Source organism: Passer montanus, unplaced genomic scaffold, assembly GCF_014805655.1.
Source record: "Passer montanus isolate IOZ18808 unplaced genomic scaffold, ASM1480565v1 scaffold107, whole genome shotgun sequence".
In the NCBI taxonomy this organism is placed as follows: Eukaryota; Metazoa; Chordata; class Aves; order Passeriformes; family Passeridae; genus Passer; species Passer montanus.
Window position 1 is genome coordinate 289935 of NW_024357281.1, and position 25573 is coordinate 315507.

The window sequence follows — 25573 nt, forward strand, 5'->3', positions numbered from 1 at the left end:
GCATTTTGGACACATCTCTGCAGGGAAGAGTAAAGGGCTGTATTTCACAGCTATGATATCATTCTTGTAAGCTATAATTCAGCATGAGCCACTATAAAACCTTTCCCATGACATCAGAGCTGTGAAATATAGCTGACTTCAAGTGCAGAAAATTCCCCCACAGGAATAATTGTTTCCTGGCAATTGGTGTTTGAAGGACTGATCCTTTAAAATGCTGGCACAAATCCCATCTAGGTAATGCTGGTCCAGGCAGCACTTCTCTGGAAATTTTATGTTCAGAGCAGAGGTACGGAGCCCCACCACAGGATCTGGCCATAGAGGAGCCTGTCAGGTGATGATTTTCACTTTCTTATGCCTCAAAAATCCATGCAGGCCTCCCTAATAGCAAAGTAGTAGGTTTGCTCATGTGCTCCACTCCCTACATATTCCTACATCTGCTCTCCAAACACAGATCATCCTGATAAGTCCATCCTGATACATGGCAGCTCACCAGGTCTGCCCCTGCTTGGGACAGTACTTAACTCACATGGGCAGGTCCCAATGTCCCCCCAGAGCAACCTGGCAAGAAAATGGAATTAAAAAATGTTGTGTGAGATGCAATTTCCTCTTCCATACCACATGAAGGAAGATGTCCACTTGAATACAGTCCAATGGGAGCCAAGGTAATAATTGATGTTGGTGGAGCCGTAAAGGACAAGACCTTAATGGGTCAGAAGGGTACAGAAGGAGGAGAAAAGAGTATAGACATGGAGAGGGTTAAAGCCACCTCAGCTCTCCCTATCCTGGAAAGAAAGCCTGAATCTGCTAAATCTGCTGCCTGTGTCCAGCTCTAGCATCCTGCACACTAGCTTGCCACTGCTCCACCAGTTGCACTGAAAGCAATTGTTGAACACAATTGTAAAGCTTAGTTATGCCAGCTTTCCCTGTTTGTCCTCTGGGAAGGTCTTGTAGTGAATGCAGCTCTGTTCTTGCTGTTCTCTCTGTGTCTATGGTTACATGTATGTGTGAATACACCCAGGGGTCTGTGTCTCTCTCACAAACTCTCAAGCTCCCATGACCTGCAGGACAGTTGTCTTTCCTTGGCTAGTAAGAAAGCTAACTACAACCCTTCCCTCTTCCCAGAAGAAATAATACTGTGTCAGAATTAGTTGTACTATTTACGTTCTTCCTCTTAATGCTAAAAATCTTACTCCTTCTCACACAGAAGTTACCTCTTAACAGTATTTTACCTTTTGAAACAGTAAAATTATATTGTTTGAACAGTCCAGTTCCATTACCTACTATTCATATAAAATCTAAGTGTTATTTCTTTATATAAAATTATTTACTAACAGGAACTCTAAGAGACTTGAGGTTATTTCATACAATTTATTACAAAGAACAATGACAGCCAGAAGAGTAGCTAATCCAAGGCATTGCAGATGCTGTAATTCCTTCAGCATAGCTCAAAAGCTGAGTTCTGCCTAATGTATGCCTTTAAATAGACAAAAACATACTATAGATGAAAAAATTGTCTTTGATGTAGAACATGATCCAAGTAGTGTTTCACAAAGCAGAGTGAAACAAACAAAAATTTTTTCTTCAATTTTGTATAGTCTGATTCATTCCACAGACTTTATTTACAAATCCTGAGAGTTGCTGTATTGAGTCTTGAGCTGGTTCAGAATGATTTATTGGGTTTTGATCAGAATGATGAAAAAATACCCTAACTTTTTTTTCAAAGAGCATCAGTGAGAAAGAAAATTAAAATTAATCAAATTATCCTTCTCTGAGGTTATAGATCTGTTTGAACTAAAAATTCAATGAGATTTTTACAACAAAAATACATGTTGTGGAGTGTTTCTGCCAACTAATTCTGATTTCTTCACATTCTAAAATGTACCAAAGCTGTTCATTAGGCATTTTGTATGACTGGTTACCTGAGACACAGTATATTTTCTTCTTTTTGAGTAGAAGCTTTCAGCTTTTTCAAAAACAGAAGAGCTGTCCACAGTACTCTGGGCACTCACAGTATCTGTAGTTTTTTGCATGTTGAAAATTATGTGGTAGTCAGAGATAGAGATAATTTTCATAATTATTTTGTAGGTGCACTGATATTTAGTATTGTAAGAGTAGGAAGCAGTAGCTAGTAAAAACCCACAGGTAGCAAAGAATTAACTGCAGTTTGTTTTCTATTTTGAGAAGTTATTAGTGAAAGCGTTTACATACATAACTATGTATTTAAAGATTCAAAATTCTGGCAGTAGATAATGAGAAAACCAGTGTCCACTTCATTTCCTATGCAATAACAAGCAGGTCTGTTATGTGTGAGATATTGATAAATGCACACATTTATTTCACTAATCTGTTAAGCTGGGTTGACTCCTTTCTAAATGGAGTCAAAGGCAAAACTCCTTAAATGTGAGGGGAAAATCCTGAAGTCCAGTCTCTTCAGTCCATAACTGTAGCAATAGAATGTCTCCTGGGAAGGCAGTGTGCAGGTTTGCTAGCACTTCTTTGGTGTAATATGGTAACCTCATCAAAATCCCCAGTCAGAAAGTAATCACTTACATCCCAAAGTTCAGGCAATAAAAAGAGAAATATCTGGCTTGCCTTTATTGATGAAGGGAAGCAAATGGGGTTAAAGGGGATCCACACACACCCTGAACCCAAACGTCATGACTCCTTCCCCATACCCAATATGGATCCACTCAGATAATTTGCAACATTTTGAATCAGAAACAGCCCAGATTTTCATCAATCATTATTGCTCATCTGCTTTTCAGAATTATTGCTGCAGCGATGACAGTTAAGTACCTTTGGAAATGCTAAAAGAGTTGTTATTTTTCTTTTCAGAGATCCTTTGAGACTGCAAAGACTATTTAAAGAAGGAAGACGGCATGAGATTGGATTTAGTGCAGTAAAGTAGGTTAATTTGAGGACAAGACAAAAAATCATTATTTAGACCTACTTGTGTTGCCGTGATGAGAACTTACCATTGCTTCTGGCTGCTGTTTTGGGCTGGTCAGCCCCACCAAAGTTTCTTAACTCCGTTATCCAAAAGGACTAGTGGCTTTCCGGACAAGGAAAAGGTTTTGGTTTTGTCTGGAAACAGCAGGCAAGACCTCCATCGTTCCAAAAGGAGCTGGATGTGGAATCAGTTCTTTTTATTGGAGGAATACACAGGAACTGACTACCAATATGTTGGCAAGGTAAGTTTCTTTCGTATGCATCTATGTTTTGATTTTAGAAGCACTGGAAAGCCAGCAGTAGCAAGTGGGGAAGAACAATGACTGCTACAACTTTTAGTTTGTGTTCGTGTGTGCTCAGTTTCTGCTGAGGAGTAATCCAGTGGAAAGTCTAGTGCACTTCAGCTTCAAAATGTAATCAACGAGTCTTCATTTAACCAGGTAGTCCCATGGCAAATCACTGGCAATTCTATTAAAGATTTTGCATTTTATTTTGTGTCTGGAAATAATGCAGCTTAATTATAGGCTAGATTTTTAGCTTTAATCTGGGATACATGTTTTCCCTCACGCTCACTAATTTTGCTGCAGTCAAACTATATAAACCAGGAGAGGTTTTAGAGCTAAGTTAGCATTCACAGTACCTATATTTTTGGTGAGGAATCTCTCTACCCAGAAAAAGGTAATTATTTCCCTTTTTATTACCCACTGCACACAACAATGCTACAGCCACTTTCTGATGAAGTTTTGTGGTGCCACTGAGGACTGTGTGACATGATCTTCACACCACCAGCAATGCTACTACTAAGCATGGTTGAAGCATATTGTACATATACACTAAGAAGCAATAGGCAGATGAAAATTTCTAGCATTGAGAGCATGATGTCAGTTGGGAAAGGGTAAAAAAAAAATTTAAAAACAAAAGTCACAGCTTAACTCTGAGAACATCCGCCTCCCTGAGCAGCAGACCCCCATGTAGGTAACAGACTTTATGTGAGCTGTAGAGCTAATGAACCTCTGTTAAGAGCCTAAAGAGATCCTATACTGCCCAAGGTGCCATAGTCTATAGGAATATGTCTTGCAGAATGCAGAAATTGTGCTCCTGATAATGACATTCAAAGCAGAAACAATACAGCTTGGTTTTCCAAACAAAAATGGGGTTGTATCTGATCTAGTTTGATCTCTCAAGCCGCTTAGCAAAGGCTGCAGATCACAGTGGTTTGACATTTTATCTCCCTCTGCAAGTTTCTGAGCATCCCCATGAGAGATGGTGGCTGCTTCTCTTGCCTGCCAGTCAGCTGTCAGTCAAAGTTGGATGCAACATTCCTTTCCTGCTAAATGGCTGCAAGGCATGATTCAAATTAAGAGCTACTCAGCTGGTGTAACACTCATAGAACTCCAGCCAGATAATCAGCATTCATGAAAGGTACCAATGAGCCCAATCTACAGGAAAAGGCCAAAGGCAGAGAGTCCTCAGAGAGGAGAAGTAGAGAAGGCAGATAAGAGGGTAAGGAAAGATACCAAAACAGAAGAGAGTAAGAGGGAGAACTAGAAATACGGAGATGGAAGGAATGGAAGCTCACAAAGAGGAATCAAGATGGAAAGGAGGGGGAAATTATATTAAATGGGGGTAGAGGATAAGAACTGGGAGAAAATTTACCTAAAGAGAGCAAAAACAAAAGCAGAAGATGAGACAGTGAAGGAAAAAATAACAGCAGGTATGAAACATGGAGTAAAGGACAAGAAAAAAAAAAAGACAACAAATTGAAAGACAGGAGTGCTCCACACACTGTCCTCTTCCACAGTCTGCTTGGGGTGGTCAGGGTAATGGGGATCATTTTGTTCAAAGATAAAGCATATGGTCCTGAGGTGATCCTACAGTCTCTTATTGTCACTGTGAATTTTGACATTAAACTTCATAAGCCCCCCATTTTTCTACTGCAGAATTAGAGTACCAGCTATTGACTTCAGAGGGACTGATGGGAAAATGAATATTCCTGTAGGACAAGTTTGCTGAGAGACAGTTAAAAATGGTCTAGTTGGACCAGAAATGGTCTAGTTGGACAGTTCCAACAGGCGTCAGTAAGATAAAAAATGTACATTATTTTTTAAAGTTGTTCTTCCACCTATTTGTACTTTATTACACTTTCTGTTGTAAAGCATAGAAACAACACATAATGTATAAATGTCATTGATTTTGTGTTCCTAAACCATTCACAAATGGCCTTTCACACATCTTTCAAATGCCAGAACTGCTCACACTCTTTTAACTGAACAATTAGCCAAGAGGCATGAAAGAGCAGCCTTTTATTATTAAAGTTGAGGATTGGTGTGAGGGGAAATGATAGAAACATCTAAATGTCTATAAGTTGAGGTAACTAGGCAATTTAACTGAGCAATTAAACTTGATTGATGTGGGCGAATGAGGATTATGAACATTTTTATGATGCTTTTTTTTTTTTCTCAGAGGATTAAATGTTAACCATAAATATGGATTTAAAAATGGTAGGAGTATAAAGAAGAAATGTGAACAGCAAAGAACAGCAAAATCTTTTAAAACAATATATATATATATATAAAAGGGAATTGTTCTTATGCCTTACTTTATAAACAGGCAGACAGGAGTCTTCTGAGGTTTTTGTGTTTAGTGGTTAAAGCTAGGTGGGCATTAACACAACCATAAAAAGAAAATATTCTATATGAGCTACCAAAAAAAAAAATCTTTTAGTCATGCTGGTTTCACTTTGCCTCTTCATTTTTTAAACATCTGTTTAATCCAAATATCTACATCAAAATTTGAGATGTAAGAAGTCTGTTGTGAAATATTCTAAAAAACATCATTATTTGTATGAGATGCCCAAATTACAGTTGTGAAATCCTGTAACTGTTTAAATTACAAAAAAACAGATTTGCATCATAGTAGAGTGTAGGGAAAAAAAAGTAAACGGGGATGAATTCAGGTTTGGGCTAATAAAAGAGAAAAGTAGCATCTCTGAAGACAGAGCTCAAGGCAGTACTGAAGACAATGCTGCAGCATCACCTGAGTCACAGACCAGAGCACTGTTGTTGTCTATACCCTGCATACTCTTTATTAATTGAACCCAGAGTTTTCCATCCTTGAGGAGTTAATTGTCCAAGCACTTATGGAACCTTTTTTTTGGTAGCTGTGGGTACTGTCAGCTATTAAGAAGTGCTCCCCATTTTTGTATGCCTCACACTTCACTGTGAGCCCAAACATGCAGCTGTATCTCGCTGGACAAGGTGCGCAGCTGCCAACGAGACGCTCGCGATGTTAGAAACACAAGCTGATGTTTGCTTTGGTGCTGACACCAGATCGATTGTTTTATTGCCCATCCTTCTATTCCTGAATTTCATTCCTGTATATTTGTGAAATAAAGTCTTTTTAAAAAGAGATTAAATTCATGCCCCCAGTCACTCTAGTCTCAGACCTCAAGGAACTTGAAGGAAAGTTCTAGACTGGATTTATTCATTGCACTGCTGAATAACTTGTGAACTATGGCTATGCATTGAAGTGTGACTGATGGGCACAGTGACATTTTAACCTGAAGATATCTTTTCTTCTGGTTCAGAAATTGTAGCACTTGGCAGGGACTTAATCAAAAAATGAAATAAAAGTATTACATGAGCATTAAAGTAGAGACGTGTCTAGAAGTACAACCTAAGCAAAATTTGCAACATCTGAGTTGGGTTTTAAAAGAGATCTAGTTGTACACATGGCTGCTTAGTACAATTTGAAAGGGCTGAGGTGAATGGAGCTTTAAATTTTAAATCACAGGTAAACAATGAAGTGGTAGTGCAACTATATATAAAAATATAAGCTGTGTTTCCTAAAGATCCTCAGATACTCCAGAGGTAAAAAAAAACCAACCAAAAAAAACCCAAAAAAACACCTGCCCTGTTCCAAGATCATACTCATAGGTATAGTTACTCTTTGTATGCACTTGACAGCTTTGACATGGCAGTCCCACTGGCTACATAAAATCCATGTAGTGGCATCCATGACTGAGTTTAGAGCGCAAACATAGAATCATTGTTACATAAAGGGATAGGATTGCACTTTCTTTAAGACTAAAGAAAGACCTGAACAAGTTTTAAATCTTACTCGTTAACCCAAGAACAGCTTTTGGCAGTCTGCAGTGGAAAGGACCAACCTGCTTTCCTGGTAACAAGAGGCACAACTGTGGAATGGTTTTGTAACACTCTGGCTGGCTGGCACTAAAAGGAAAGTTCCAGACATACTTTTCATTTTTGCTGTGTCTTATTGATGTTCATATAATTCAAGCAGTATGCTCGCCTGGAAGCTATCTGATGTTACTACCTGTACAACCCATCATAAACAATCAACCTCTGCTGACAACTCCATTTTTCAAGGAAGATAAAGTCAAACTCCTGCTGGTATGTGGCTTGGCAAAGCAAAAAGGATACTGTGTTACTGTAGGCAGACCCAGAATATTTTTGTTTGGTGTTGAAAGAACCTCTTGGAAAGATGAATTCCCCTCTGTCAAGGAATGATTTAAGGTACTTTTGACCCTGCTTTTGAGGAGGGGATGAACTAAATTTTATCACAGTATAGTTTCATCAGTGTTTTTATATTTTTTTGTCTGATTTTACTTCTGGCTACAACTATTCTGAAGGCAAAGCACAGCAGTGTATTTCAGCAGAAACAAATGAAACAAAAGGCAGAATCTCTTCCAAGCCATTGCAAGTAGAGGGACTAAGCAACATACTGAGGCAAAATTATCTGGCTGTGAGCACACACAAGGGGCTATTTAAACAAAGAATATTACTGTCCTGTAATACAGTCCATGCCTTTTCAGCATGTTAGGAAGTAATGAGTAACATTACTCCAATGGTTAAAAGGTATCATATCTTAATTGAATGGCATGATAACTAGCAAGAGAAATCTTCACTTTCTCTCAGATTTTAGTGCACTAGTGTTTTGTACTTACCTTTATAATTTTTTGTACTCCAAAAAAGCAAGATGTGAAAAGTCAAACTAAAATGACTCCCCCATCTGCACTTTTAACATCCTTTATGCAGCTTTATTGGCAGACACTTGTTCAGTATTTCTTTTCCTTGCCTTGTAACTTGCATTATGACATATACGTGATGCCTTCAGTTTCCTGTTACAAACACAGTGACTATTTGTTATTTTTTGCAATGCTTAAAATTAAAAGTTACCTTTGTAACTTCTGTTTATTCAGAGAGTATCACAAAGGAATTTTCCATTCATTTTTGATTATTAGATTGGCTCTTTCAGGGTCTAGATTTTGCATTCTGCATCCAGAGGAACTGTAAGCATTGAGACCAGCCTTTTGCATGTGACAAAACTGATATACAGGGAGGTTAAGTGGCCTTCTGCACAGCTAAAAGTCAGAAATTTCACAGCAGAGATTGAAAAACAAAAAAAAATCAAAGTTCTTAGCCACTTTCCCACCCCCCCCCCCCCCCCCGGGCATGATTGGGTCACCTGCCTCCCTCTTCAGTAGGCCTAGTACTTGTCATTCTCTTAAAATGTAGAACAAATGCTGTGGCGCATCTGCACTTCCATTATTCCTCATCCATCAGTCATATTTTATGTTCCAGCACTTGACTTTCCCAAGTGCCCTTCATTTCTGTATTGCATTGCACACACATACACACACTTGTCTTGTATTCCTCTTTGAAAGATTTACGGGCGCTGGTAGAAGTTCTGTGTGCTGTCAGTCCCTGCGGAACAGAGATAACTCCGTAATGAGGGACAGTGGAGAGGTTAGAGGCCCACGACGACAATGCAGAAACAGCTTGCAGGTTTTAAACCATCACATGGGGGCTAAGAAAGGAGATAATGAGCAGTGGGTGGGATGGGCAAGGATATTATTCAGAAAATAAAAAGGCAGGAAATACAGCATGGTTATTGTTTACGATCATCATAATTGTGAATCTACTTGGCATCATCCTTGTATCCAAATATATTGCACAATATAAGAGCCTTACAACCATCTGTTTCAAACAAACCACATTTCCTACATTATGGCACATGATGGTACTTACAGTGTAATGATACAGAACCTCCTCGCCTTCTTCCCATTCCGCCTACAGAAAAAAGCAAATCCTGGGACCCTCAAGGCAATATTTCTGTTAATTCTTGTTTTTCATTTTTGTGTCCCAAACAAAACAATTTTGTTTTCCACATGCTAATTACCCACTCATACCAGTGCTTACATTTTGGATCACGTCTTTTCACAGATTATCCTGTTCTACTCTTGTTAGCACTCTGCACATAGTCCTGAATTGTGTGTTCCTAGACTTCCAGCTATAGAAAAACAGCTAAACATATTAATCTTCCTCTATAGGGAGAGACTACATGTGAAGCTCATGCTTGATTATGGATTATTTAGATTGCTATTATTTGGAGCTGCATTACTACTTTCTTATGTGTTTATATAGCGCAATAGCGTTCTCACTATGAAGCTGCAACATCATGAATATAAATTTTGAGGGCTAGGGACAGCTGAAAAATAAAATCCTTCTTGCAGGCCTAAGACAACCATTGTCACTCCACCATTTGTTATTTACAGTTGGCTTACAAAATATAATAAACCATAAAGCTTAGAGAAATCTCTTTATTAAATTAAATATATTGTCTGTGCCTCCCATTTCTTTGCTGCTATTCCCTCACTGGTGAACATCAGTTCACAGTAGGACAGCAGCAGGTTGAGAGCTGTGGCCAGTCAGTGTAACATTTCAAAACACAAACTGAAAATGTGTTGTGATGTGAATGCCTACTGTTGATCCGTATGCACTAATGCAGACTGTGGCTTGCTTTCACCATTAATGGGGTGAAAGAAACCTCAGCATGCTCTTGCAAGTACTTCAGGATGCAGTGAAGCTTGTAGTTGTCATGAAAGTCTGAGGTGGCAGATGAAGGAATCGCCCTCTGGAAGGAAAAGAGAAGGAAAAAATGTCAGTGCTTTCTCTCCTTTAATTTCATAAAAAAACCCACCTCAAAATAGAAAAACAAAGATTGTAAATAAATAAAATACTGAGTGAGCTGGAAGTTAAAAAATTTACATTAACGGATGAGGGGAAGACATTAGCAAATTTTTATGTTAGAATTCTAATTCCCACTGTTTTCTCAACAGAGATGTTTATTTTGGAGTCGTATCTGATGAAGATTGCAGTCCTTCTTTCCCCAGCTTGCTTAGCCAGGTAGTAGAGGACACGGCTGCCGGAGAGCTCAGCTGAAATGATCTCTATGTAATATCGTCCCTCTGCCTTCATACCTTGTCTCTTTGTGAATCATTAAGTGATGTTTCACATTAGATGTCTGCTGGAACAAAGCAGGTTTTAAAGCATTGTACAGGCTCACATAATGATCATTTAGTCATCCTTAGCATATTGGTCATCTCCGCCCATTCTGTATCTTCTTATTGGAAGGTGACATCAACTTCAGTCAAGTAATTTGTATAATTTTTGTGTTTAGCATCATGTTGTCATTAGTGGAAGGTTCTCCCTGAAAAACAGAACCAAACAACATATGTGTCCCTTTGGTTCTTTGACATACTTCCTTGTGTCTAACAGCCCTTGCAATCAAGCTGATGAGGGCACCAGCAGAGGATTTAAAGGACATGAAAACTGAGGTGTCAGAGCATTCATTCATAGTTCCTTTCCACTTCATGTAGTTTTACTTGTTTCAGGTCAGTTGCTTAAAATGCAGTTAATGCTGCTTATAATGGCTAAAATTGCTCGCAGAATGGGAATAACAAAATTCCCACATCTTGGGAATAACAACTGCCAAGGGGGTTGCAGGCAAAGGGTTAATGCCTGTGGAAGAAAACTCTTGCATGTATATTTATGGTATTTGTAAACTCAGGTGAGCTTGACCCTCATGCTACTTGCAGGTAGATCCTGTCAGGATGTACACCATTCACCTTATAAATACCTGTTATTTTACCTACAGAAATATTTTATGAACAATTTCCTTTAGAATTTTTAGACTGATAGTATCACAGCAATTATACGTGCTTCAGAGAGAATTCTTTCCTTTCATGAATACTAGATATTATATAATTAGGAGAGCACAGACACAAGTATTCTCACCAAAGGAATTTCACATTCTCCAGTTAAAATTAATATGTGTTCCTAGATAGGCTGTCCTGGATCTTGAATTGGTGTGACTTTCCCTATTTTCAGAATTTAAGAGCCTTTCCCAAAGACTATGGCTGTTCAGACATTATAGGAACATTTCATCACTGTCACTGTCCTTAGATGCATCCAATTTTTTTTTATGGAACTGTGTCCAATTTACTTAAAAGGCTTCTGATTTATTGGTTTTTCTCTGCTGTGGATAATGCTTCACTCTACCAGAATTTTCTGCCTGACTCAAGGCTCTTTGGGGCCTGTGGGCAAAGTGCTGTTCCATATCCACGAGTAGTTCTCCTTTATTCATGATGAATGGGGCCAGCATAACACTCCCTCTGGTCAACTCATTAATCACCTGAGTGAAGAAGTTGTCTTAGGACATTCTGCAGAAACCTGAGTTGCTTGCACAGAGACATATTGCCCTTCCAGCAAACATAAGAATGATTAAAATCCCCCAAGAGTGCAGGGTTTCCTCCATCTGTCTAAAGAAGGCTGCATCTGCTTCATCTCTTTGAGCAGACAGTCTGAGGCAGATACCTAATGTCTTGTGTTGGCTTGTCCTCTTATCTTCAAGATCTCGACTGATTTGTCACCTGTTTCAATGCAAAGCTCCACCTACATGTGCTGATTATTTGCTAATCCACCTCCTTGCCTTCCTGACCTGGCCTCTGTAAGGATCTACATACTGCTGCGGCATTCAGGTCACTTGAGCTGTCCCTTCACAGCCTCACTTATGGCACTTTGAGGAATACTTATTTGAAAGAAGAATCTACTCAATGCCAGATTTGTCTTTTCCCATAAACATTTTTCTAGGTTGAGGACTCTTCCTCAAAAGGGTCCTGTTGAGAGATAAATGTGTGGCCTTTTGTATTGTATCTACTGTCTCACAAACCCTTTATTATCTGGTTATATAACACCAACTTGTGTTTAGAAACAAAGTTGGAGAACATAGCAGAATGGAAGTATTTCTCATTTTCCCAGCTTCTGACCTATAGAACTAAATGACAGAAGCATGAAAACAGATTAAAGACTCAATTAAACTTGTGGATATGAATTAGTATCCTTTTTGTTAAGTCTTCATTTAAATCAGTGGGTTCTCATTTGTTCTAGTGTTTGTCTGTATCCTCCCTTCTCCATCCCGCTTCTTCCTCCCTGACACACACACTTTTATACAGCATATAAAATTCATGCACACATTTCAGGGTTTGATTGTCAGCATCAAGCACTCAGAATATCAAAGGGTCACCTTTGTCAGAAAGCAAAGGATGAGCATTTCCTTTCAAGCGCATCCATCAGGGAGTAGTCAGAAGCTGTTACTTGCTGAAGAAGCCTGATGTTTTATTCAACTGTATCCCAGTAAAAACATTTCTGGATATTAGGCCAAGGTTTTGTTTTGGTTTTTTTTTTATTTTATTTTGTTTTGCTGTTCATCTTTCAGATAGATTCTCCCATACCGCCACAGGAGAATAGAGGTTTTTGCAGAATGAGAAATGTGTGTGCTCATATACCTTAATTAAGGTGCTATATTTGCTTACAGTCTAATTATGAAGCATTTTGAAAGTTCATGATTCCAAATAAAATATTTTGTCAGTGATTAAACAGATAATTCTGACCAGAGATACAGAGTAATCAGCTGTCCCTGGGTAAATTCCCAATGAAATAAAAAAGAAATAAATCTGGATACATAATACAGACCTATTTCACTATCTATACATCATACAGTTTCAAGACTAAAGCACATACACTGAAATAATTATTGAAGTGCATGTTTGCTGAATGTACTCTTTTGAAAAAAATATTTTCTACTAATCTCAACAGAATACCTGCTGCCTTCTTCTACTATATGAATTCCTTTTTCTAATTGACTAATGCAGTATGGGACAGAAGTCCCATTATAGTCAGTGGAAGGATATCAGAATATTTGACTTAATTTCCTCTGACTTGGAAAAAAAGCTGTAAAGAAATTTGTTGCTCTTGAATTGTAGGCACAGTTCTAATTGAAGAATGGGGTTTAGGCATGCGTCCTTTATGAACTCTTTGTATTCCCATTGAATGTCATTACAAGTCAGGCACTTAATTTTTTTTAACCTCTCATATGAGAACACACATATTCCTTTTCAAGGAATTTTTAAGATACTTCAAAATGCTACTTTAGCTAATATAGTCAACCTTGGAATTCAGAAACCCTCCTACCTACCCATCCAAACCTGTGGTGATGGTAACCTTCAGCTGGGGGATAATAACAAAAACCTAAGAACAATTAGATTTTCTACCATTGCAGCTGCATTAAGGAGAGGCCATCTGCCCCACCCTCTAATACAGTAAGCTGTGGCAAAGCCACACTATTGCTATTCTTGATTTCAGTTAAATGATACACCGTCTTTCCATAAACACAAAACAAATTATACCCAAGGTTCTCAAATCATGTTATAATCATTACATACAGAACTGGACATTGTTAACTTTTACTGCAGGGAGAATGTAGAAGCATCAAATAGCAATCTGTCTAAGATCAGACAGGAAGACTGTGACAAAAGCCATATTAAAACTTGAAGCAAATTACTAACTATTCAGTTAATATGGTAGATTTGCAATGCTAGCAATGTCTGTCTCCTAAAATGACTTGTACAGCTCCTTCAAGAATTCAGAGGCTTGAATTATCAGTCCTGATCACTGATTTGTATGCACTAGATAAAATATTTTTTAATATATTCTACTATTCTGCTCAGCTATTCAAGAGAGTTTTCCTGCTACCTGAGCTAGGTTGTGAGGAGTCTGGAGTTGGCTAAGCCATTTATACTTTTTAGTAAGTTAATGGCGATGTCTCAACTAAAGCAAATCCTCATGTCTACCACGTCCTTTTACTACCCCACAGTTTGAAAACACGGGCAAGAAGAAATAATTCTTGCTTTGACAAAGAAATCCAGATGTTTAAATAGATGGACCAAAAGCATAAAACAGGGATTTTAAACTGCTTTGGCCTGCCTTGAGAGAAGAACAAGATCTTCACGCTTTTGTGAAGGTAATTGCAGAAGTCTGTATAATGCTCTATTGTTACCATCACTACTGTTTAGCTGAAGAGAGCTCTTTGATCTTTCAAAGGCATAATGAAACCCAACTGCTCTAAGTAAAACTGCAAAAATTCAGTATATAACCATGGATTTTTTTTTTTTAAGTAAGAGGTCAGTTATTACTCAGAGTCAGAATTGTTTTGAGTTCCTTATAGTTTGAAAGGAAGACTGCTTCCTTCTGATGTTATACAGTAGTTCAAAGAAGTTTGATAAAAGGACATGAAACTCAAGAGCCCATATGTATAGAGATGAGACTTGACACCATAGTCTCTTGTTCCTTACAAATTAAAGACCTCTTTGTCTTTTTAAGGGCAAACTTTGTAAATTCCTGCTATAATTTGACTTAGAGATAATAGGAAGAGGAGCAAAAAAGTGCATTACCACAGAAGTGCTTAGCAGCACTCAGCTCAAGAGAACACAAAGATACCTTTATCTAGTTTGCAGCATTGCCAGATATTCATTAAGATCTGATAATCAGTTGCCCCTAGAGACAAGGGCTGTCAGAATAAGGTACCTTGCTAGTTTGGTGTACTGCAGCGCAGGACAAAAGCTCTTGTGCCACTGTCCCTGTTTAATCACAGCGAAGAGCAAAAGCAGCTGGGGAACCCAAGAGGGAGAAGCCTTGAGAGGTCCCAGGCAATGTTGAAAAGATTGACATAATCCAGTTGATTTTTTGCAAAGCTCATTAGCTGTGGCTGCATGTTTGCACTTCAGGTTAGAAAACCCATTCGTGATTTTGAAGGGTGTGTAATAAAGGTATGAGTCACCAGAGTATGGATGTTTATTCTTAGCTCCATACATTTAAAACAGAACAACAGGTTCCAAACTACGCTTTGGGCAGCCTATTCCTTAAATCAAGGATCCCAACATCAGCCAAACTGTAGTCCCTGTCTGTCTCAGGCCATGTGGCCTCCCATATGGCCTTCACAGAAAGAGACTTCCAACCTGCCTGGACCTTCCAGCCTGCCTGAAGGGTGTGAGCCTGAGGTTCCAAAGTGAGAGAACACCTTACATCTTGTCTCTGATCTAATGACAAATTCTTATTCCTCTGCCCTTTATATTTCTTATTATTTTTATTTTTTTCACTCCAGCACCCTCTATTCTTATTATAGTGACTTTTCTGTGTTGTATTTGTTTTTAAATCAAATGCCACCATCTTTTATACTCAGTTTGCCTTTTGAATACCTGGTTGCTTCTGAATCTTAAAATATGCTTAGTGCTTTTTATCTATTCGTTTTCTAAATTTGTTCATCTCTATGAAACTGATTTTTGCCTTTCTTGGTGTCATTCATTTACAGGGGACAAATTGTCACTGCTACTTTTGCAAACGAATGAGAAAGTTCACTGACATTTTGATACTGTCAAGAAGCAGAAAGACAGCATCACTGTGATATTTTTTTTAAATTCTCCTGAAATTCTTAATATCAGGACAATATGTTTTGCAGATGATAGTGCTGTTGCAGAAAGCTTGTAGCTTTTTTCACTGTTTGCAGTGGGTGCAATTTTAGCTTTCTTATTGCTGTTTTTGAATCTCATAGCTGGGGTTTTTTTTGTTTTCTTTTTAAAAGCCAGTACTTAATTTAAAGGTTACCCTTAGAGGATATTTTTGTTTTACCTTTTGCATGTTCTGCACTGAGGTTGTTATCTTAATAAAGACCTGACTTTTGTTTAATATTTCAAGTATTGAATTCTTATATCCTTTAACATTTTTTCTTATTATTATGTCAATATCAATTTTTCTGCTAATTTGCCTGTTTGAATGCAAACCAATATGTTTTTTATAAACAAGGTATATTGCAGATGTGTTCTTTCTATAAAAACACAACCTGCTATGTATTATTATATTAATAGGATTCCACAGCTGAATGAGACAGATTTTGAGGCATTCTTGGGTTTGCTATACTAACTCTTATGGATTAAAAATGTAAGCACAATCAAATAGATATAGTATACTTTTCAATAACTCCAAAGAAACCAACATTAAAATGCAGAAACCTCCTATAACCTCAGTAATTCTTCAGTGCTATATTTCATTAATTTTTTGTAGATTTAATGTTTTCAGTCAGGATTTGGACTACTTGATGATCCTGTTAAATTCCTTCCAACTCAACATATTCAGTAATTTGATGTTTCTTGATTTCATCTTCCTCTTTATTATGAGAATATACTACCGTAGAAAAAGAAACCTATTAAAAATGGAAGGAATGGAAACAGGAAAAAATGCAATGTTCATGAAATAGAAGTCATTAAGAAAAAAATCCAATAGACAATGTATGGTCATAAAATGGAAGGAGAAAGAACAGAAGAATGGGAAAAAAACCTGAGTGTTTTAGTCTAGAAGAACTGGTTTGATATAGCAATGAAAATAGCAAATCTTTGTACTCATTTCTAATGCAGGTAGGAAAACATTAACATTCCAAAATCTATGTCCATTTGTACAGAAGGCCAATTGAAATGCAGCAATTACAGAAAACCAGCCAGGAACATCAGCCCTCCATATCTGGCCTTTTCTTCACTGGCTCTTTTTGGAATCCACTTGACTTGAAAACAAGATCTGAGGTTGTAAACAGGTTTTCAGCTGAGGATTCAGAAGTGCCTATTTTGCAAGCAAAAGCTGAGTATAGGCTGGGAGTCTAGCAAAAAAACAAAACAAAAGAAAACAGAAGCAACAAAACAAACCAAAAAACCAAAAACATATGGAGTTATTATCTGTAAATGCAGGATGAGGAAGAATATCTATGTGGGAGAAGGCTCTTAAAAACAGAAACATAATGCTGGCACAAGAACCACACATCTAGTTTGGGAAACAAGATCTTTGCTACTCTTCAGAGCAGCTATTTCTTTGAACAGGAACTATGAACCTGTTGCAGCTTTTGCTTTGCTAGATACAGTGAGAGCCAGGCAAGATAAAAGTACATTAATTCAAACACTCAGGAATCAGTCACACTGAACCACATTCAGGTTTACTGTATTGACTATAGTATAGGAACTGTGCTTACCATGCTAAACCAATCACTTACTATAGTTAACCCATTCAGTGATTACTCTATAAACTGTGACATCTGTATGGGCAAGAAAGTGATTAAAAATGAAGACTGATGATGGCTTAGGACAGCAGATCTCAGGTTAGTGAGGAGATACAAAAGAGTGTGAAACTACTTTAAGTACCTGTGGTAACGGTTTAAACACAGCCCCTGTGTGAAAGCATTGTTCCTGACAGCTGTACATGAGGCATCATGGTGCTGTGATCTGCCAGCACAGGTCTATTTGCCCTTTTTTCCAATCTTGTAAATTTTTTTTATTGTTTTATATTCTTTGAAAATGGCAGTGTTTGAACCTTACTTCAAAGTCTGTCTCTTGATTTTTGATGCTATAGAATACAAATCTTACTATAATCTTCAAATTGCTTTATATAAGAATGAAAAGGAACCATATCTTCTAGTTTCTGTAAGCACCAAGAAGATTTGGAATTACTGTAGCATCTTTCTCCCATTGTCTTGAAAATTATTTTTAAGCATCTAGCTATCTAATAATCAGGTTCCGCAGTCTAGCCTCTATCTCTGCCCACTGGCCTCCTCTAAATACCTCTATAGTCCATTAATTTATTGGGGTTTCATTTTGTAGAGGAATAAAGGTGCCAAAATCATTATTCTCATGTTCGTTTTAAAGAACAGTAGCTACATCAGGCAAACAAACCCACTTTTAGCCTTAACTGGCTGGTCAGCTGGCTTTTCCATAGATAAACAAATAAACCACCAACCACTGTGGTTCATGGTGGTTCTTCTCTAGATTTGTGCATAACTGTAGGTTGATCCAGAAAGTATGTAAGGAACATGAGAAGTAACACCATTTTGCAGTATCTAGAGGATTTAAGGACAAGGGCCAGATCAGAAAGTATCCAGAACCATGCAGTGATGTGAGTGATATGAGGGAAACAGGAGGCTTTGGCTTAGGGATGAGTTAGATAGATTATGTGGTGTATGGAAGGATCCAGAGTATAGCATGATTGAGACCAAAAAAACATGGCACACACATCCATTGGAAATCTGGCATTTCTGGTAATTCTGGATCTCTTCATGGACCTTCTGGAATATCTTCTGGAAGAAAGCATCCCGTATGTCTTGAAATAAATTATTTATGTATTTATGCCCTGATGATACATGATATATTTTGTGTATATGGAGATATATGGAACCCATATGTAGTGTTTTGGGGTTATTTTTTGTGAGTTAAAAAGAAGTGTATACTTAAACTTCACCAAAATGCATATAAATACTTATTACCTAATATGCAGAGCCAGTGACAATTTCTTTTTAACACAGAGTCACTAAATAGAGTGAAAAGTTTAGTGGTGATTATTTTATGATACTAAAGGAGTTTGTTATTATAGTAATTTAGGTGTTTTGTTGGTGTTGTAGGGGTAAAGAGCATCAGGAGAGCCAAGTAAGAGTACAAGGTTGTTACAGCTTTTACTATTACAGCATTAGCAGTCTCTTCTTGGATGCTTTGTTTTTTTCTAAAGCAGTATTGCATGGTGTAACCTCAAGCAATACATTTAGATGAATTTGTTGGTTTCTCAACTGTATTTTGGTGTTTGGATATAGTAAATTTTGAGCAAAATCATGTGCTATGAATATTCCCAGGAGTAAAACCGTGATTCCCTTCATTAGCTACCTACCAACTGCTTGCTTACTATTTTAATAGTTGGTCTCTATTTCATTAATGTATTAGGAGACAAAAATGGGACCACACCATCCCCAGAATATCTATTCACTCTTAAAAACACAAACAAATAATAAGATGAAACAGGCACAACAGGCAGCATCAATTGTAGGTTGATGGTTCAGTGTATACATCCCAAGGTCAATTGACTTTGATCTTTGCAGAGATTCAGTAACTGCTCTGAAATTCAGCAACAGGCATGTAATATTCACAAAAGGGAAAGGAACTTGGTCTGTAGGGTGAACAGAAAACCATTTTACCCACGGAATTGCCAGGTATCCTAACCAGCAATATGACATTAGTGGGAGCTAAGCTGCAATTTACAGCTGTCTTTCATAACCTAAAGCCACTTCACAAATGAGATTAACTATGCTGTTTAAATCAGTGTTACAGAATGAGGTAGAGGAGGGGTGTTATTTAACTCTGGAGAATAGTCACGGCCCGCAATTTCAGTTTTTTGAAATTTAATTACTACAGCTGTAAAAGTACATTTTCAGTACAACCTTGTTACAAATATCCCTGCTAGAAAGCAGCCTCTCTCTGGTGTATTCCATTTCAACACACAAAATAAGTTAGTGGTTAGTCTTAACCTATTAAAACATATGGGATTTCACGTCGATTATTCAGTTTTGGTTCTGATGTTTCAGAAAGTTTCATATCAAGGTGAATTTAGCATGTTGAGAAAGGGGCCCCAAGTTCACTGCCCAGGCCTGACTGTCCCTGTCCTCCTGCCCAGAGCCCAGGTCAGCCACATGGCCCTGCCCCAGAAACACCACAGCAGGGCCAGTCTCCAGCTTCCGATAGCCCTGCCCAGCCATCACCATTCCCAGGAGGTTCCCAGTACCCAGCAGGCTGTCCTGTTGCTGCCCTGCTCCTGTCTGGCAGGGTAGGACAGGCCATGGCTGCCCACCTGGGGAGATGCTATTCCCTGCACCACAGCAGTTTATAGTCCTACTGCAAAAGCACTTGGAAGATGCCTTTAAATTCTTCCCATATGCTTTTCTAAAGGAATTCCTGAGTGTGTAGAATGGATCCAAATTAATTCTTAAAATCCTGGTAAAATTTTCCTGGAGTATTACTTCAAAATGAAGCAATGCTATCTGTTGATATGATGTGAGGTGAACACAAATGAACACAATATATTCAGTCCATAAATAAATAAAAAATAAAATGTTTGTGTAAAAATACTTTGAGCAGAGATTTCACTTCCCTTTTCTTTGATGTTATGCCAAAGACAGTGCATTGCTACTACCCTTGGAGATTTTGGAGGGCTCTGCCAGAGATACAGTGGAGAACAAGGCTACTTAGATTATGGCTAATTTTAAGGGAAAAAAAGAACCAGAAAACAAACAGCTCTCACTTTAAAATAATTATGTAGATGACAACAAGCAGAATGTCCAATCCAGAAAGCTGTTGCTCCAGTTCTGAGTGCATTTTAAACACTTCTTCCTTCAGGAGGAATGCAGCCTTCCCCATGTCCAGGCAAATGTATTTGAATGGTTTGAGCCAGGACATTTGGGAGGAAAAGAAGAAAGATAGAGACTGGAGAGTTTTTATCTGGATGTAAGTCATTAAAAGCAAACCAGATGGTTCACTTTAGAGTGGTATTAAAGTAAAATGAATAAAAGTATGCCTAGGGCATAGTAAAATCTTTAATTTGTCGTTCATCCTCAGCCTTAGCCAGTGATTGATGGACAATGTCAGAAGAGCGTCCAGATTAGATTCTGAGTGAATCAATTTATTATAATATTAATACAGTGCAATTGCTGATGCATTTATTTTTTATTGCATAGACTTAGCTCTTGACCATTTTGCTTACCTTTGGGGTATGGCTCAGTTCAGCCACCAACTGAAATGAACGCCAGTGAGTAACACTAAGATCCAACAGAAGTAAAAATCTGTCCTAAAGTGGAGTACTTAAAAAATTGGCTGCACTAACTTTGTCTTGAGGAATGGTTATATGGTACAGCCCAGATTACATGAGGGCTGTCTCAAACATTTATTCTATCCCATTACTATCTGCCATGGCCCTTTTATTTGACTAACTTTATGCAGAGGATAATGGATACCTTTTTGCAATACAAATGAGTAAAGAGAATGAAGCTATAATATCATGTAGTGGCTAGTGACAGTCCTGCTAAAAGCATCTGCAGTATAATTTATGCACATATTTCATTGCAGGAAACTTTCTTCACAATGAGAAGTCCAGGTAGTGAAAAATAGCTTCAACTTAAAAAGAAAATGGGGTTGTTATTACCATTCATTTCATCCTCATAACCTCAAAATGATGTTAAGTTTTACACACAAAACCCATCAACTGTATTTTTAAGTACATCTCACCTCCAGACCTTTCTTCAGGACTCAATTTGCACCATTTTTTTGTTGTTTGATGTTATTTGCAGATTTATTTTTTTAACCTGGTAGTAGTAGCAATTTCCCTCTTCATATATGTCACACAAACAAAATATTGCTTCCAAGATAAACTGACACTTAAAAAAATAAAAAAGAATATTGTCTTTGCCTGGGCAGATTTTTTCTACCAAACAAACTGTCAAGGACAGATAAAGTAATCTAAAATAATAAATCTTTTATATATATATTTCTTTTTTTTTCCTCACAAGGGAATGTTGCAAATTTCTCATCTGTGGGAGACTTACAGAGATTTGCTTGGCTTTTTTATTTTTTAATATAGATAACCATTTTTTGGTTTTTTGGTTTTTTGGTTTTTTTCTAGAAGGGAACAATATCCAAACTATTTTGATAATATAGTTATTGTCCCAGCAATTAAACAGTTGGTGTGATACAGGTCTAGCCCACAAAAACCTTATGGCGAGACTTATCCTCCTGTACTGAAATCAAATAGATTTCAGTCATACTCTTAGAGACCCTTTGTGAACCAGGTTGATGAGGCCAGACGTGATGATATGCTGTACAGTCATTGTTGGTTTGAAGAGAAAGTATTCAGCCAGCCTCAGCTCTCTGTAATACACATGTAGGACATGACCTCCCACAGGTCAGACTCTCCCTGTAAATAATCTGCACTCAGCCTGGCTAGCTGAGCTCTTAGTTTGTTCTGTCATGTCTTAGGAAAGTTGTAAAACTTATTGGAAAGGATTTTATCTGAGGGAGATTTTTTTTTAAAAAGATAATGATTTAGATGGAGATCTAAAGATTGAACCATGGATGAGGATCACCTCATTCTTACTGCTGATGGCACCAAGATGTACTTTGTCTTGTTATCCAGAGTCACAGTGGGTCTTATGCAAGTGGGTTAATTTTGGAGGAGAAGTGGAAATTTAATAAACAATTTATAGGAATTAATCATAGAAGTTTCCATTTTCAGTTCTTTAAGTAGTCTGGGCTAGTTAAAGAATATTATGGAAAACTATCCCCAGTTGTTCCAACACCTTTTCTATCTTGACTTTTTTTTGCAATTTTGTTAGTTGAAACCAAGTTTAATTAAAATGATGATAAAAATGAGCTTGGGAGTTCAGCCTTTACCAAGTCTCAAAACAGCACTATTCCATGACTCATACGAATTAATGATAGTCTGTTACTGAGGGCTGGTTTTGTCCCATTCTGATACAAAGTTAAACAGGCTTTCAAACAGAAGTTGAATTTTTGATGTGAAACAATCATAAAAATACACAATATTAAAATTATTTTCATGCCTTTTCTGTTGCAGGTTGCCTTTGAGGAAAGTTCTATTCAAATAACCAATTGAAATTACTTTCTGCAGTAGACTTCTGGTCTGACTTTTTAACAAGCTGGTCTGATAGATGTTTTTTAGAGTCTGAACTTATGTCTGGTAAATAATATAATTCCTCTAGGCCCCCTGGCCAAGGAAATTGGCCAACTGAATGGGACTCAAGAGACCTCAATTCTATTCCAAATTTCTAGACTAGCCTTCTGGGAAACTTTGTTATCCAAAAAACAAAGCAAATGGTATTGACTGGTTTCATGAAAGGATGTGAAAACTGTTTAGGAAAAATTCTGCACAGAACCTACTTATTGCTATTCTTATTATCAAGAGAAAGGGCTCCGTGCAAAATTATACAGAATGCCCATTTTCTCCCTGAGGGAGAAAATTAAGAGTGCTTCAGCATGTGTGCTAATGATTAACCATGCCACACTTATGATATTTTGTATTATTGAACAGTCCTGGAACGTGTGGTGACAGAGTTTTGCCCTTAAAGGGAGACTTTTTGCATGGAACATGCTTTTTCTAGGGATCATTGGCATATGCACACACAGTAGAGCACTGTGCCACCAAGTGTGTTGTCTGTGGATTTCTGATTTGAAGAGAAACTTGGAGGAAGCCCAAAACATTGACCATATGGTCATGCTGTAGGCTGCCCTTCCAGCATGGTAGGGGCATAGCCAGGCACAGCTGGAGTCTATGCCAAGATTCTTTAAATCTACAGATTTTACTGTCCTCTGCATGCTATCCAGCAATGCTAAGCGCTTTGCAAAACACTCAACCAGGGTTTTTTTTTTTGTTTTTTTTTTTTTTTCCCTAAATCTTACTCAGGAAAAGATAAGCAAAGAAATGGTTGAGAAAATCCAGCTCTCCTGACTCATAAACAGATTTTCTCTATGAAAGAAACAATTTCCAGGAATCTGCTACCTAACGGATTTCTCCCCATTGTCTTCATTACATATGCTCTCACATTGGAAGCCATTTTAATGTTTCATTTTATTTAATTTTTAGTTTTGCTAATGTAACAATAAAATAAGTTGTAGTCGAGTAGCGTGGATTTTAAGGCCAGAGGAATAAATACGGTTTTTATAAGGAATACCCAAAAGGATATGATTTAATCAGTTACACCTTTTGAGTCACTCAACAAAATTCCAAGAGATGTGGAAATCATCTGGGGAAATAAAAGATGATGGTTCAGGCAGCACATGTTTTGTGTGCTAATTACCATCATTCTTTTCTTTCCCTTTCCCCCACCATGTTTCAGCTTCATCTATGCTCCTTTGGATAAGGCAATTGATCTCTTCACTTCCAGTGCTGTAATGGTCTGTTACACCTGCCTGGTTCTGGCCTTAGTTTGCCAGATCTGTGAATGCATGTATTTATCTGCTGTTTGTGTATGTGTTTGGTAGTTATTTTATTGTGCATTATATGATATATTACAAAATGTCCATGGGGCATAAGAGCCAAGCACTCAGAATTTAAATTTTAGAAGTGGCTTGACTGGCCATTTTTTAATTCTTTGCTTATTGGAATTCCCAAACACACTGGGTTTTCACTGTAGGATATCACTGCCTTGTATATTCCTAGGATTCCACCTAAGTCACTAGAATTTCGATTTGATTGATGTATATTTAGCTTGGGAAAGTGGTCTGCACCTTCAGTTTATGGTTATCCTCAGGCAACTTCTTATAATATTGCCGACCATTTCAATTCTGACATCAAGACACAATTCAATCTATTCACAGCGTCTACTGTAGTATCAACTCATTTCCCAAAAGCAGTGTGCAGCCTTCTGGCTGAGTATTACTGATAGAAAACTATATATCATGATATCGGTTAAAGTATCTAGAATTGTGTCCCAGTTATTTATTTTCCTTTCTTTTTTTTTTTTTTAATTCCCATTTCACCACCAGCTGCATTCAGACCAGGATAAAGGAGATGGATCACTTAAATACATCCTTTCTGGAGATGGAGCAGGAGACCTCTTCATTATCAATGAAAACACTGGTGACATCCAGGCCACAAAGAGACTAGACAGGGAAGAAAAGCCTGTATACATACTCCGTGCCCAGGCTATAAACAGAAGGACTGGAAGACCAGTGGAACCAGAGTCTGAGTTCATCATTAAGATCCATGATATCAATGACAATGAGCCAATGTTTACAAAGGACGTTTACAATGCCAGCATTCCCGAAATGTCAGATGTTGGTAGGTGCTAACTAATAACTGGTTTCAGTGTCTGGTGTGGCTTCTTTCCATGGAGTTATTGAAGGGCCCAGACTTTACAAGTATTGAGTAAAGACATCTGCTGTTTGAGTCTGGACTAAAAGTACCTGAAACATTAAAAAAAAAATAAATTTAAAATCCAGGAAAATAGTGGCAACAGTTTGCTGGAATCAGAGGTGTCAGCTGGATGAAACATGCTCCCTCTGTTGTACCACAAAAAAATGCAAGTTAATATCATCTGGTTTAATGTTAATGAAATTAATTTGAGCTCTGTTACATGATACCTAATTACCTAACATTAATACTTGTTAGTAATATGGTATTTCATGGTCGTCTGTGTCAATACCATTCCTAGATCTGTTCAACAACCTTATTTAGTTCAGGAAGGTAAGCAAAATGGAAAAGGGGGTACAGAAGGGGTTGTACACATTTCTGTCATCCATTCATTCTGAGATATGCCATTAACTTCCTATGACCTTTGTTGTTTTTTCCATGCAAAAGAAAAGAGCTCCAAAGTCCCTTGAAGTCCACTGAAATCTTTCTATTGATTTAAAATATATTGAGCTGTAAAAATCAACCAAGACAAGAAAAAAAACTTCTTTGAAAATTACTTTAAGATGAGGTCTTTTCCTGAGAAGTTGACAGGTTTTGATTCTTTGATTCTTAGGGAGGTCTTTTTGATTTCTTTGTCAGAGAGCAATGGATGGTTGAATTCCAAGAAGCACATTTCTAATTTGAGATAATGTCCAGGGAGAGAAGCATTA

At 37.6% G+C, this 25573-nt stretch overlaps 1 protein-coding gene across 4 annotated transcripts in view; it reads left to right on the top strand.

Moving 5' to 3' along the window:
- The window catches only part of LOC120508408 (cadherin-6), a 103327-nt gene that overhangs the window by 49502 nt on the left and 28252 nt on the right, over window positions 1-25573 (top strand). For all 4 annotated transcript variants that reach the window (XM_039721977.1, XM_039722004.1, XM_039721984.1 and 1 more), the window contains 2 exons: window positions 2836-3191; window positions 24497-24791. In XM_039721977.1, coding sequence (XP_039577911.1) covers window positions 2964-3191; window positions 24497-24791 — 523 coding nt within the window. In that variant the 5' untranslated portion in view covers window positions 2836-2963. The remainder of the gene's footprint in view (window positions 1-2835; window positions 3192-24496; window positions 24792-25573) is intronic.